The sequence below is a fragment of the Juglans microcarpa x Juglans regia genome, chromosome 7S, assembly GCF_004785595.1.
Source record: "Juglans microcarpa x Juglans regia isolate MS1-56 chromosome 7S, Jm3101_v1.0, whole genome shotgun sequence".
Lineage (NCBI taxonomy): Eukaryota > Viridiplantae > Streptophyta > Magnoliopsida > Fagales > Juglandaceae > Juglans > Juglans microcarpa x Juglans regia.
The window spans coordinates 4,584,437-4,599,197 of record NC_054607.1 but is presented as its reverse complement, the minus strand read 5'-3'; the positions used below and the strand labels follow the sequence as shown (position 1 = coordinate 4,599,197).

The window sequence follows — 14,761 nt, the reverse complement described above, 5'->3', positions numbered from 1 at the left end:
CAAAGCAAGTAAAAGTATGTTGAGAATGATTATTTTTGTCGAGAGGAGTCAGTTGAGATGAGAGGAGAGTTGAAAGTTAAATAAAATATTATTAAAATATTATTTTATAATATTATTTTTATTTTAAGATTTTAAAAAGTTAAATTATTTATTACATGTATTTTATTTAAGAGTTTAAAAAAATTATAATAATTAAATGAAATGAGATGATCAGATGTTTTCTGAATCATCAAAAAACTTAGCCCTATTAACATTGAATTAATATGAAATATAGTTATGGGTTGAGTATGAAGTCTTGCGTACTCATTTTGAAAAAAAAGTAGAGTTTAGTATTAAAAATATGATTTTTTTTTATATATAAATCTTAGATTTATCTACTTTTTTAAAAGAGAGTGTATATAGCTTGCACATCTTAAAACTACATACTCCATTTTTTTATTAGAAAAATGATATTTACAGTTATTGAGTAGTACGCATGCACTGCACATTCCTTTTAAAAATATATATATAAATATGAGACCACATAAAAAAAATTAATTTTTTAATAATAAACTTTACTTTTAAAAAAAATAACAGGAAATATTTATACAAACCATAACTGTTATATATTATTCACCGTAAAATTTCAAAAGGAAAGTCACAACAGATCACAATCTTCAGGCAGATGTTGGTCCACAAGACCAAGCAGTCAACAAAAAATGGAGCTGAATGTTAGGTATACTACACTTTGCAAAGCATGTTTAGTGCCATATAATAATTATTTCATTTGCACTTTACACTTTACAATCATGTACATCGCATTAATGGGGAATTATCAACTTTACAGCTTTCTTTCGAGTGCAGGGATGAGTTCAGCCAAATACAAATTTTGCTTCCCCTTTCGAGAAAAATAGGAAATTTAGAATTTATGTGAAGAAATTTAATTTAATTTAATTTTTTTAAATGAATTTACACAGTCTAAAATTATATATAGAATTATTCAACATTAGATCATAAAAAATTATTTATTCAATTTAAAAATATATATATACAAGTTCGCATACTCTATTTAAAAAATGTGAACAAACTGAAATAATAATAAAAAAAAAATCTTCCTTTTAATATACATCTCACTTTTTTTTTTTTAAATAAGTGCATGGATTACACATACTAGATAGATTGACAAATCTTGTATATGCAATAAATGAACCATGTCATAAAATATAGTACCATTTAATTTAAATATTATATCTTTATATATAAATATTCATATATGCATCCATGTATATATGTATATCCATATCTATGTAAACACTTATAATATTCATGAGAATTTCAACACCGTAGTATATATTTCTACATCCTCGATCGTAGCCCAAACAGTACCATAAAACATATGCGACAGAACATCTCACAGTACTAGGTTGGTTTGCATAGCAGAAGCCTTCGATCTCATCTAATTTCATTATCTCAAAATCAAAATACCATAAATATAAATATTTTTTATTTTTTAATTTTTAATTTTTTTTCATCTAATCATTACAATTTTTTCAAATTTTCAAATAAAATACATAAAATAATTCAACTTTTTCAAATTTTAAAATAAAAATTATATTAAAAAATTATATTATAATAATATTTCAACTTTTATTTTGTTCAAAAAAAAAATTTCTCATTTTTTGAAATCCCATAAATTAAACATCTCAACTTAAATAATTTCAGAAGCTTGTCCAAGGTGGTTGAGCTGTGTTATCATCCTCTTCCCAACTGACGATGTAAGAGTCAAAGGCACCATCGTTGTGCAAACTGCAATGTCCTGGATACCATCATCGAACACCACTGTAGCGCTCAAATCAGAGGTCCGGACAGAGGCGGTAGGGACGGAGTACCCCTAAGAAGAAGATCGTGGAGACGGAGTGAGAGAGCGAAAATCTTAAAAGATGGTTGATCTGTTCAATATTGGACATATATAGATGAAGCTTGGAAGGTTTGGATTTCGAGATGAGATGAGATGATTTTAGATAAAAGTTAAAAAATATATATTTTTAAAATATTATTTTTTAATATTATTATTATTTTAAAATTTAAAAAAATTGAATTGTTTATTATATTTTTTTTAAAAATTTAAAAAAGTTATAATTATGAGATGATATAAAATATTATCTGAATCCAAACGTGGCCAAAGGATGCAAATTTTTAAAAATATTGGGTTGAAATTATCACCCTATTAAAGTCCAAAGATGATGCTTGTAACTTTCCTTTACAGCAAGGTATATTCGGGTGCATTCCCTTGAACTAAAGTTTGCATAGTTATGGAACATATCGGTACACAAGAATTTAATGCAAAGAAACGAAAGAGGTTCAAAGTTCAAACTGGAAAGTGGGGAGAAACAAGCATTGAATGACTAATTAATCAAATAGAACTCGTGTTTCTCCAGGGAAAACCAGTGCAGAATATAGTTAGTGTAGAGTTCAATGTTAAATGCCCAGTTTTGACCTCTCCCCCTTCTCTCTCTCTCTCTCTCTCTCTCTCTCTCTCTCTCTCTCTCTCTCTCTCTCTCTCTTCAAAATGATGAAATTCAGGTGTGTGTGTGTGAGAGAGAGAGAGAGAGAGAGAGAGATTAATTGGCAATTATAGTTCCAATGATGATGCCCTCAGCCCTGAATCTATAAGAAATACAAAGCCACTGAATTAATAGAATGCAGTAAATTATACAATGATATTTCAGAGAAGGAGAAACAAGCAGTAAAAGTTTATAAATCCACAAAGCAAGGCAATAAAGTTCAGTCTTAAAGCAGAAGGATAACACAATGTGAATAAGCTGAGACAACCAACTCAACATGACAGCAAGAACAGGTGAGTGAATTAAAGCAATTCTTCAACATGGACAATGAAATTAATATAAAGATTCACATAGCATGTTAGATATTGCAATGAATGAAAGTATTACAGAATGTTCTCCTCTCGATTCATTTTTAATTGGTGAGTAGCAACTCAACTAATAATACTACTGAAAATTTTGAATTGCTTCTGACTCTTACTGATATGATCATCGCTATTCCCTGAAAACTCAAAACTCACAAAATCCTGGTTCTTTGCACCTAAAATCATATCAATCTTTAATTAATAATTAATTTTATTGAGTAGCATCAATCTAAATATTTCTTCAAAGTTTTTCTACAAAATATTTGTACTTTCACTTTATAAAAAAAGCAAGATCCTCATATTTGAGAAGATAACCTAATACCAGAAACCAGAAACCAAGATTATCTTCATTTCTTCTAAAGATGATCTGTTATCAAATTTTAATCATTTTTTAAGCATGAAGTATAAGGTATATTAGCACTTTGATATATAATCACTTCAAGTAATGTACATGAAATTTCTCCTCTCAAAAATGGCCAGTCAGTGGAACTACTCTGTAAGAAAAGCACCTTCTCTTCACCCTAAATTGATGTTTCCAAACCACTAATAGTCTAATACTCACATTACTGGACCACTGTGAGTCTCACTGTGTAAGGATTGTACGTGTAAAGTTAAGTGTTTTGAGAGAAGAACAAGGAATGAAGAAGAGGGAAAATATGGGTAGTCCACAATCATGTCCTACCCTCCTACCCATTTCATTATATATATATATATATATAAAAGCTTAGCTAACACTTGACATTTATTCCCTTATGGGGCATACTTAATACAATTATTCCCTCTAACAGTATGAAACAAACAATTACTGGTGGAAATAACATTCCCTTCCATAGCTGCAAAATAATCATACTTTTTTAGGTAAATTACATGTTTTTGGACTTTATTAGACTTTTACCGCCTTGACGTTTACAAGTTTTATTTTCTTAAAAGACAAAAAATCTATAAGGTTACGCTAGACCTCCATACAGGTTAGACAAAATTGATACATTTGGGAGAGAGAATCAAGTGATGCCGCATCAATGTCTAAGTGATCTGCTAATTATACCACATCCTCGACTAAAAAATCCTAAATTCCTGGATAAGACTGGGATTCAGGAAACCAAGGCTCAAAGTTTGCAACCATGATTTCGGGCTTGTTTGAGAAGTGAGATGATCTCCCTCTCATCTCATCTCAAAACTTCTCATAATTTCATTCCCAAACATCACTCAAACACAAATATTTTTAAATTTCAAATATTCTACTTTTTCATCTAATTTTTATCTAATCATTAAAATTTTCCCAAACTTCCAAACAAAACATAAAAAAAAAAAAAAAAAAAAAAAAAAAAAAAAAAAGACCTACCTTCTCAAATTTAAAACAAAAATAATATTACAAAATTATATTCTAACAATATTTTAACCTTATAATATTTTTATTCAATGTTTTCTCTCTCATTTCCCAAAACTCAATAAAACATCTTAATTCAAACTATTTTACTACTTTTCACAATCTCATCTCACTTCCCAAATGTGCCCTTCATTTGATGACAATACCAAGAAACGTGATAATTTTAAACCAACAATGACTAACAGCAACTTGTATGTCAAGACATTCATGAAAAATAGACATTTCAAATAACAGATTTTCAAGCAAACATAGAAGAACTATTATATTTTTCACAATACAGAGATCATATATCACCTCTTCAAAATGGCAAACTCATAGAATAAAACATTCAATCAATACATTTTGGATGAATGGTTTGAAAAAAATGGTGAATGAAGAAAGATGGTGCACAACTAGAGTATCAAATAGATGATTGTGCGATATTACTTCATTGGTTCATCAAAACATCAATCCAATCAAAACCACAAGGACTTTTAAATTTTAATTCGTGGAAAGTAAACTGTAATTAGCCCTATGCAAAAGGAGGATTATAAATTAAACTTCTTTTGACTCTAATTATTTTATCCTGGGTGACAGAAATAGCATGAGTGCATGCACATTCAATGGCAACAGTGCAGATACTCCAGGGTGTCACCCCTCCCCAACATCTCTCCCAACCACCACCACCACCAATGGCAATATACGCACACAAAACAAAGCCGCTAGATGCTACCATATACAACATACAATAATAATGCACCAATTCCAATAAAACTCACGAATTTAACAAAACTCCAAAGAGCATGTCAAGCCAATATAATCTCTAATGAATAATGACAGGGAAATTACCATCAATATTGAAGAATAGGTAAACCAAAGAGAGATGTAGTTAATGAATTATATACAATGCAAGACTATGGATCGCATAAAGTACAAATTTGAAGATTACAAAATGATGAAACTATAGAAATTCCTCAATTCAGATGGGAGAAAAGCAGTGACTAATACATTACAATTATATGTAACACTATGTTTCATTTAAACACCATTTAACAGATAGTTAAGTAACGATTATGGAGACATTTATTAATATGCCTTTGCCATAACTTATCATTTTTTCTTTCGATAAGTCAGTCAAAAGACCTTATCAATTCTTCTCCTTTACCTCATGAGCAACAATAAGTTCCTCCATGTAATTAGCATCACCAGTGTCGGAAGGCATCAGCATCTCATCCTCAATTGTGAAATTGTATCGTTCACCAATAGCTCTTAGAAGCTGGTACACTTCAAACATAGTAGGCCTGTCCTTGGGATTTGATGCTACACAACTACATGCAACTTTAAGAAACTGAAAAGTCTCACCATCCACACCGGTCCCAACCAACGATTTATCGATGGCATAATGGAGTTGGGAGTTGCTCGACAGCTGTGTAATCCATTCTACCAAATTTCCTTTGAAGTCTTCAGGAGCTTTAGCGACATGTGTAGGTCTCTCACCAGTCACCAACTCAAGAAGCACAGTTCCAAAGCTGTAAATATCACCCTTTGGAGTAGCCACCAGAGTTCGTGCATACTCAGGAGCGACATAACCCAAATCCCCAAACTCCCCATTCACAAAAGTACTCATATGTGTATCAATTGGGTTCATGAGCCTAGCAAGGCCAAAATCAGATATTTTGGGCTCAAAATCCACATCCAGTAAGATGCATTTGGAGCTTATGTTTCGGTGGATAATACGGGGATTGCAGTTATGATGGAGCCATGCTAATGCTCTGGCTGCCCCTATCCCAATCTTTAGCCTCAAAGGCCACTCCATAAGCTTGCCACCATCAGGAACATGATGCAGTTGATCATAAAGGGTACCATTTGGCATGTGCTTGTAAACCAAAAGCCTCTCCTTCTTAGCCACACAAAAACCTAGAAGGGGAACCAAGTTATGGTGTTTTACACTCCCAAGGGTACCCATTTCAGACAAAAATTCTTTCTCGGAGTGTTGAGATTCCTGCAACCTCTTAACCATAAGCGGAGTGCCATCATCAAGGACGGCTTTGTACATGGTTCCTGTTCTTCCTGACCCAATGATATTGTCTTTGCTAAAGTTGTTAGTAGCCTTCATGAGATCATTGACTCTCATTTTCGAAGCTGACATTTCAAACATGGATACCTGAAGCAAAATAGCTTTATTTCAACTATAATACAGTAGCTTGAATAAGCAATCACAGAAATTCGGTAAAATATGTAAATGCATATGCGTGTGTTTGTGTGTGTCTGTCTTTATATTTAAAAATATGCACATATATACATGTGTGGAGAGAGAGACAGAGGGAGAGAGATCAAAGGCAAAAAAGTAAAAAAAATGAAACCACTCTCGTCACAATAATTTATGGATCAAGAAAAGGTCCATTAAGTTAGCTTGCCTTGATGCCTTTAGTTCCCTTTAAACTCTTTGCCCATTTGTTTCCTTCAGGGTCATCGTCCTTCTTCTTCACAGACACTCTACGTAACAAGAAGAACATACCAATAGTCACACCTAAGGCTGAAACAGTTACCCCACCAACTGCTGCTGCCACAATAAGTACAGTGCGAGACTTCTTTGGAGCTGACTGGCAAGGATCCAAAGGTTTCCCACATAGTCCAGGATTATTTGCATAACTATCTGCTAGAATTGAATCATTGGCAAAGGAAGGGACTGGCCCTGTCAAAAGATTGTTCGCCACACTAAATGTCTTAATCCGAGGAAGCTGGCTAAGTTGTAGAGGAATCTGACCAGTCAACCTGTTATGGTCGAGTTTAAGTGTATTCAAATAAGTACAATTCGAAAGGCTAACAGGGATCTCCCCCGATAAATTATTAGATGAGAGATCAAGAACTGTCACATAAGATAAAATGTTGTAGATATCTTGCGGAATACTTCCAAACAGTTCGTTGCTAGAAAGATCTAACCCTGTTAAGCTCGAGCAATTCTGAATGCTACGAGGAAACTGGCCCTTTAGCCCCATATCTGAAAGCCGTATATTTAAAACCTTGTTCTCATCAGGATGCCAACAATCAACCCCCGTAAATTTACAGATGAAGCCCTCGGTATTGTTGTCAAAATTCCATGAAGATTTCAAGTAATTATAAGGATCCTCAAGTGATTCCTTCAATTTTCTTAAGCAGTAAATGTCGGTCTCGGTACCATAACTCAAACTACAACTAAGTAGCAGCAAGAGAGGAGCAACGATAATGGCAGCAAGAAGTCGGCAATTCAGAACCATTGTCATCAAGATTTCCAGCAAAGGGACGGGGAGGTACAGATTAAAAAAGAGAAGACTAGCAGATTACTTTTGAATGCATACCAAGTGCTCAAAATTCTGTACCTGCAAAACCGTAGCCCTCATAACATCATATCCTGAGACAAATTCAAGACAAACACGAGTAAGTAAAAACCCAATCCAACTCTCCACATATATTCTTCTCAAAGCATACCTAGCTAGAAATATGAACACCCGAAAAACCTGAAACATCCTTATTCACATGGCGAAACAAATTTGGTAAGAAATCCAAAAACTTGACTTACCCAATTTCGGTTGACTGGGATACTCTTTACTCGCAAAGTCCAGAGTCCACAGTAAAGAACGAAAAAACAACTAACCAACTACACGAAAGGAAATTTGTAAGAGAAGTGAACTAACCTGAGATTGATATTTCAGAAGCTGTTACTCGGAAAGAAGGAGGAGACTCGAAAAAGGATTCTTCCGGTTTTTTCTTGGCCCATAAAAGAGGTTCGGAAACAACGACGAAACATCGCCCTGTCCTCGAGGATAGGTTGGAATATTCAAAGCCTGTATAAGAGCGTAAATTCACAAGGAAAGAGAAAAGAGGATCACACTTGAATTCAACGAAGCAAGTGTGAACTGGAATAGCTTTGGTGGAAAATATGGGGATTTTAGTTTACAGAAAGCGAGTCGAGAAAAGGAGATGGAGGTTCATCGGGTCAAAGAAGGAAGGCCACTTTGTCAAAGCCCCAAGAAGACGTTTTCTGTGCTTGACTAGTCCGCTTGTTGGTGATAAGAAAATATGACACTTGGAACAGTTGAAAGAGAAAACAATAAATTATAGAGTAATGCTATCGTATAATTTTGTTTCGATTTAGTATGATTTTAGTTTAATTAAATTAAATATATTAAAATATTATTTTTTAATAATATTATTATTATTTTAAAATTAAAAAAATTAAATTATTTAATATATTTTATATAAAAATTTGAAAATTTTTTTTATCATAAAATGAGATGAGTTGAGATGAGTTTCTAATTTAAATTAAAGTTAAAGTCTCCAATTATCGCGTAATTATTTTAAAAAGAGTAAAAATTATTATTAAAAAGATTAATTTTTTTATATAAATTTTATATTTAGTCATTATTTTTAAAAGAATTATATTATACTTATGCATTCTATATTAGTGTAAATATCATTTATCTAATATCTTAAAAAATAAAAATATAAAAAATGTGAAAAGGCAGATTTTTACGACCAAAACAAAAGACTTTAAAGAAACTTCTCTGCCGTCCTTCGGCAGATAATACTTATTATTAAATAAGTAAATAAAATCATTCCACTGAAATGACAGTCCCAACGAGCACTAGCAATTTATTTATCTTTATCCTCATCTTTATATTTACATAATATATCTTTAAATTTATCTATATTAACTTATTCTTCTTTAAATTTTTACATAGTTATGAATTCACTCTCTAAATATTATTTTATTTTTAATTAAGGTGATTTTGATATATAAAATTTGTATTAAGTTAATGATACAAAGTGTTTTTTAACACATATTAATATTTATTGTTAAAATTAGTCATTTTGATATATGAAATTAGTAATATTTAGATATATGGAATTTGTATTTTTGAGCACATGTTGCTAATTGTAAAATATATAAAAAATAATAATAGTCTTAAGAAAAAAATTAAAAAAAAATATTTTATTATTATTTGGTTTAAATATGCATAATATAATGTGAGAGTTTTTCTTGATATGCAAAATTAATCTTCAAAAGATGTGATTTTAAATATACATATAGAAAAACTAATGCTAGTGCTCGAGGGGTGATAATCTGTTTCAAATAAAATGATATATATAATTTTAAAGTAGATAAATTTTGCGTATTTTAAAAAAAAAATAGTTAGTAAATGAATCTATATAAAAAAAAATATTTTTTTATTGATAGACCCCATTTTATTTATAAGAAAATACACGAAATTTACACATTTAAAATTATATCTAATGTTACTCTTTGTTTTAAATAAGGTTAAATATAAGTTTGAAGAGTTTAGGCCCTGCACAAGTTTTTGTAAAAAGGTTAGTCCCATGAAAAAAAAAAATAATTCTTAACTTATATATTGATGCTTGTATAAATTATTACTAATTTATTTTTATTTTTTTTAAAAGTAGAATATATAATGAGTTTTTTAATGTAAATGACAAGAAACAACAAACACTACTGTCCATGGTATCCCAGATGACCGAAAGAGAATAAGGCCGGTTGCAAATGACAAATTAAACCGAAATGAATATTAAAACAATTCAAGTGATTTTGAATTAATTATTAAAATTGAATTTTAATGAAATTAATCAGTTATAGTCACTTCTCATGATATCACCGGTCTCAATTGAAATCTATTTCACGCCAACACCAATAGATTTAAGACATATATGCTAAAATAAACTATCAGAAAAATAGAGTTGCTAGGTACAATCCTTTGACCCAGTCTCACGTACTCCACTTTTTTGTATGTTTTCCATGTCAGCGTGGGTAGAATGACCAAAATGTCCTGCTTCCACAATGACCAAATTCACCAGAATTCCAAATCATATTCTCACTGTTGCATGTTCAAATCACAATTTGTTTTGCTGCTACCCACCTTGCGTGACCCATATTTTTTTGTGCATTCGAGTTCCGGCGTCGTGTTCAGCTCCTCCACCACCGGCATCGTGCTCAGTTCCTCCACCACCATTAGCAGGTAATGTCGACCTAAATTAAAGGAGAAAAATCAAGTACTTTTTCACCCAGCACACCATAAGAATCATCTGCCTTGCTCATCTCCTCAACCACGACGCTACCACCAACCAAGCAGTTGATATGCTCTCACTCTATTTTCCTCGTTTTGTAGATCTAGGCAACACTCTCACACACCAACCCCATTTACCTAGTTTCAATTTTGTGTTTACTGTCACGCACCACCCACATCTTGGCTCTCATGCATCACCCATCAACTTTTACTCATTTTGCAGATCTAGTCCTCCTTCTATGCAAAGCTCAGAAACGTGACCTACGTTAGGCTCTCTGGTAGTTGCAAGTATACCTCTTTAATAATGCCTACTATATGTTTGATAATTAGTTGCTGGTTATATCTACTTAGTATTTAACTTTGCTGAATTTTTAATGTTCAATATTTTAAAATTCTAATGCAACACAGACCGAGTGTATTCTAGATTTGATGTCTTAATTAAAAAAGTGTTTATATGAATCTCAAACTAAGATCAAATTAAAGAAGTGTAAGTTTTGTCAAATTAATTTATGATCTTGAATTAGCTGAAAATTTATATAGAGATAGTGTAAATAGGTCTATCTTTGGTGGACAAATCGATGGAGAAAAGGGAAGAAAGCACAAGGCCTAGTAGCAGTGCTACAAGGCCAACCGACCTACTGCACTCACTCAGGTATTCTTGTTGTATCTGAAATCCATATTATTGGTGTAATTTATAATTTTGTAATAAATCATTATTCGATATTATTTCAGGAAATATCAAGACCATTATATCTATATTGGTTAGCATATAGTTATATGCTTGGTTACCATGGAACTATGCCACCTACATGTTTTCCACTGTTTACACCGCATCCAAATGCTGACCTATATCCATGGAGAAACGAGGTGATAAATTTTGTTTCAGAAATATTTTTGTTTAAATCCACATTGTCAATGTTACATTTATAATTCTTTATTGTAAATTGCAGCAACCGACAGGAGTACCATTTGTACCACTAACTCCCTATCCTTTTGTGCTGCCAATTCTCTATTTGGGTAATTCAAGTAATCCTAAGGAGATGACAACCCATCTCATCTACTAGGCGATTGTTATTTTCTTCTAAAAGCACCACTTATCAAGATATCTCAAATGTGGGAGACAAGTTAATTGAAGAACATTAGGTATAACAAAAGTTGTTGCGTTCATGTACATTTTAAACAGCCAAACTTTATATATTCAAGTTGGGTTGATATATTCCCTTCCTTGATCTCCGTTATGGTATAATGTAGGAGGCTGATGAGGTATTACTCAGAAAAAAAACATATAGAGACGTCTACTACAAGTGATTCAGGGAATATTAATGTGGATAATTCATTGGTTGAAGAATTACTATCGATCAACTATGAGAATGATGATGATGGTGTTATATAGCCAAGGCCCTGAATGTCATTTAAAATTGAGCATGGGCTCTTGGACTTCTACAAGCAATATGGAAAACAGATTGGCTTTGGCATCGTGACGCAAATAAGTAAAATGAAAGATGATGAAAGTATTAGATATGTAACATTTGGTTGTACTTGTGGTGATAAAGCAAAAAATCATACTTTAAATGTTTCTAAACTACGTCCAACAACAAGGACGGATTGCAAGGTAAGGATAAATGCAATTTTGCTTGATGAGATGTTGTGTATAACTACTGTTGAGAATGCACACAGACAAGGGCGAACCTATGAAGGGGCAGGGAGGGTCCATGCCCCCCCCCCCCAAAAGTTTGAAAAAAAATAATATATATTAATTTTTTATGATTTAATAGGATTATATTAATCTCATATTGTGTTGGCCCATTCTCTAAAAAATTATTTTGGCCATTATTTTGATCTTATAGATTATTTTGATTCAGAAATAGAATAAAAAATATTTTATTATAGTTTTAGCTTTGCTCAGCCCCCTTACAACAAATTCCTAATTTCGCCACTGCACACAACCATAAGTCAAGTCCACGAAAGGCAAAATTCTTTAGATGTAATCGAGTTATTGATTATTCTGTAAAAAGACAGTTAGATATCAACGACAAGGCAAACATAACCATGGCTAAAAGTTACAGCTCATTGGTTGTCGAGGCAGATGGGTACGATAAAATTCTATTTGTTGAGAAAGATGCACATAATTATATTGACAAGCCCAACATCTTAGGCTTGGTAAAAGAGGTGCGGATGCATTTTATTAGTATTTTGAGAGAATGCAGTATAAGAATGATGGGTTCTATTCTTTGATGGATTTAGACTACAATGGAAGATTAAATAATGTATTTTGGGCCAATGCATGTAGTAGAGCAGCATATGGGTATTTTTGGGATGTTGTGACATTTGATACGAAATACCTAATAAATAAATATGGCATGTCATTTGCTCTTTTTGTAAGTGTTAACTATCATGGACAAGCAATATTTTTTGGAGTCGATTTGATTTCAAGCGAAAATACTGATACATTTGTTGAGTTATTTGAGACTTGATTGAAATGTATGGATCAGAGAGCTTTAAATACTATCATCACTGACCAAGATACGGCCATGAAAAATGTGATAGCAATAGTTTTCCCGAATACCCGACACATGTATTGTTTATGGCACATTATACGAAAACTACCAGAGAAGTTGGGTTCTCATTCTAACTATAATTATGGTTTGAAGAGCGCATTGCACAAATGTGTTTAGATTGCCAGACTTCTGAAGAGTTTGACTTTGCTTGGGAGGTGTTGCTTGATACGTACAAATTGTACGAGAATGCATAGTTTCAAAGTCTATATAGTGAGTGACTCACTCACAAATGAGTAGCACAAAGGCTTTCCCAAATGCAGGAGGGTGTCGCGTAATAATTATAAATAAATTCCTAAATCGTTTCCTCATGAAAAGTTACTTAAAATCAAACTCGTTTAAAATGATGAAAATATTCACAAAAAGAAAATAAAAGTGGTGGTATATGCAATGAATGAAAGAGTACAACAGGAATGAAAAGGGCACTAGTTATGGACTAGATTCATATTTTTAGATTTTTTAGTGTCGAAATGAAATGTAAAAGACTAATAAATTAAAATTAACAATAAAAAAATCAACTAAATTAAACAATCTTAATTAATCTAAAAATTAAATAAGAAAACTGAAATTATTTAAGTCCTAATTAAGGTTTAATTAATCTAATATGCAATGGAACTAAGAGATTAATAAAACTAAGCTAAGAACTAAATTAGATTAGAAAGTAATTGACAAAATACGAACTGAGAATTGAAAAGCCCCAAAATCAAGATTCTAGAGTTCATCCTTGTATTCAAATCACAAATTTTCAAAATCAATCCATAGCAATTGTAATTATTGTTAAATGAAAGCTTAAAGAAACGAAAAAAATAAATAACACAAAGTAAATAAGCAGCAAATAAGATGTCCAAAGGTCTAAGCCAAATATCTAAAAAATACATCACAAATTTTAAACTAAAATTAAATAAATAGTAGAGAGTGAAAAGAGCAAGCCAAATAAATAGAGATGGAGGTGGTAGGCAATGAAGGAGAAGGCTGGAGCGGCAGTTGGACCCCAAATGAGTTCTTCAAGTGGCGCTACGTTCTTTCCCTTAAAGTAAAAAACTTTTGTTGCTTTCGTCAAAACAAAAAAAAAAACCTTTCTTTTTTCGTGTTGCGTCCGAATGAAGAAAAATAATAATTGTGTGAGTTTTGGCCCTGAAAGAGCCGTGTGCTTTTTGAATTTCCCCTCTTGCGTTTGCGTGTCTGAGTTTTTTTTTCCTTTGTTTTTTTTCCGTGTGAGTTATCTTCATGTGAGAGACCAAGAGCTTGCCTTTTTTACTTTTCTCTTTTATATTTCTTGACCTATAAAATAAGAGAAATTATAAATAAAATAAAATAAAATAAAGAATAATAGAATATCAAAAATATATTATGCATGTGAATGAACATTGTCCAATTAAATCATAAAATTAAGCATAAATCATGCTATTAACCAATTTAAATCACAACTCGGATTCATTCATCTTAACCATTTCTCTATCTAAAACCAATAATAATGTAATGAAATAAATAAAATATATCAGTTCTAAATGTATAAAATATGCAATAATTCAGCTCAATTAGTGAGAGAATGCATTGGGTTCTTGTATATCTAAAAGATACATTTTAAGCTGGTGTGAGCACAACTCAGAAGAGTGAGAGTATCAATGCATTTTTTGATGGTTTTATACATTTGAGGACAACATTAAAAGAATTCGTTAATCAGTTTGATAATGCACTGAGAAAGAGATGAGAGAATGAGATGGCAGCGGACTTTCACTCATTCAACTGCACAATCCCATGTATAACCCATTTACCCGTAGAGAAGCAATTTTAGGAGTTGTATACCAATTCTAAATTTAAGGAAGTATAGTCCGAAATAATGAGGATTATCTATTCTCATTATATTCTCATCAAG

At 31.9% G+C, this 14,761-nt stretch overlaps 1 protein-coding gene across 4 annotated transcripts; it reads right to left on the bottom strand.

Moving 5' to 3' along the window:
* Positions 1-5,157: 5,157 nt before the first annotated feature.
* On the bottom strand, positions 5,158-8,347 carry LOC121240400 (probably inactive leucine-rich repeat receptor-like protein kinase At5g48380). Of its 4 annotated transcripts, XM_041137845.1 has the most exons (4): positions 8,209-8,347; positions 7,946-8,095; positions 6,689-7,662; positions 5,158-6,435 (listed from the first exon to the last, which is right to left on the bottom strand). In XM_041137845.1, the coding sequence occupies exons 3-4, from the start codon at positions 7,532-7,534 to the stop codon at positions 5,419-5,421; spliced, it is 1,863 nt and encodes a 620-aa protein (XP_040993779.1). In that variant the 5' UTR covers positions 7,535-7,662; positions 7,946-8,095; positions 8,209-8,347; the 3' UTR covers positions 5,158-5,418. The 4 variants fall into 4 exon arrangements, with proteins under 4 accessions (XP_040993779.1, XP_040993782.1, XP_040993781.1 ...); XM_041137848.1 differs by having other exon boundaries at positions 6,689-7,630; positions 7,831-8,283; XM_041137847.1 differs by having other exon boundaries at positions 6,689-7,630; positions 7,946-8,283.
* Positions 8,348-14,761: the final 6,414 nt, after the last annotated feature.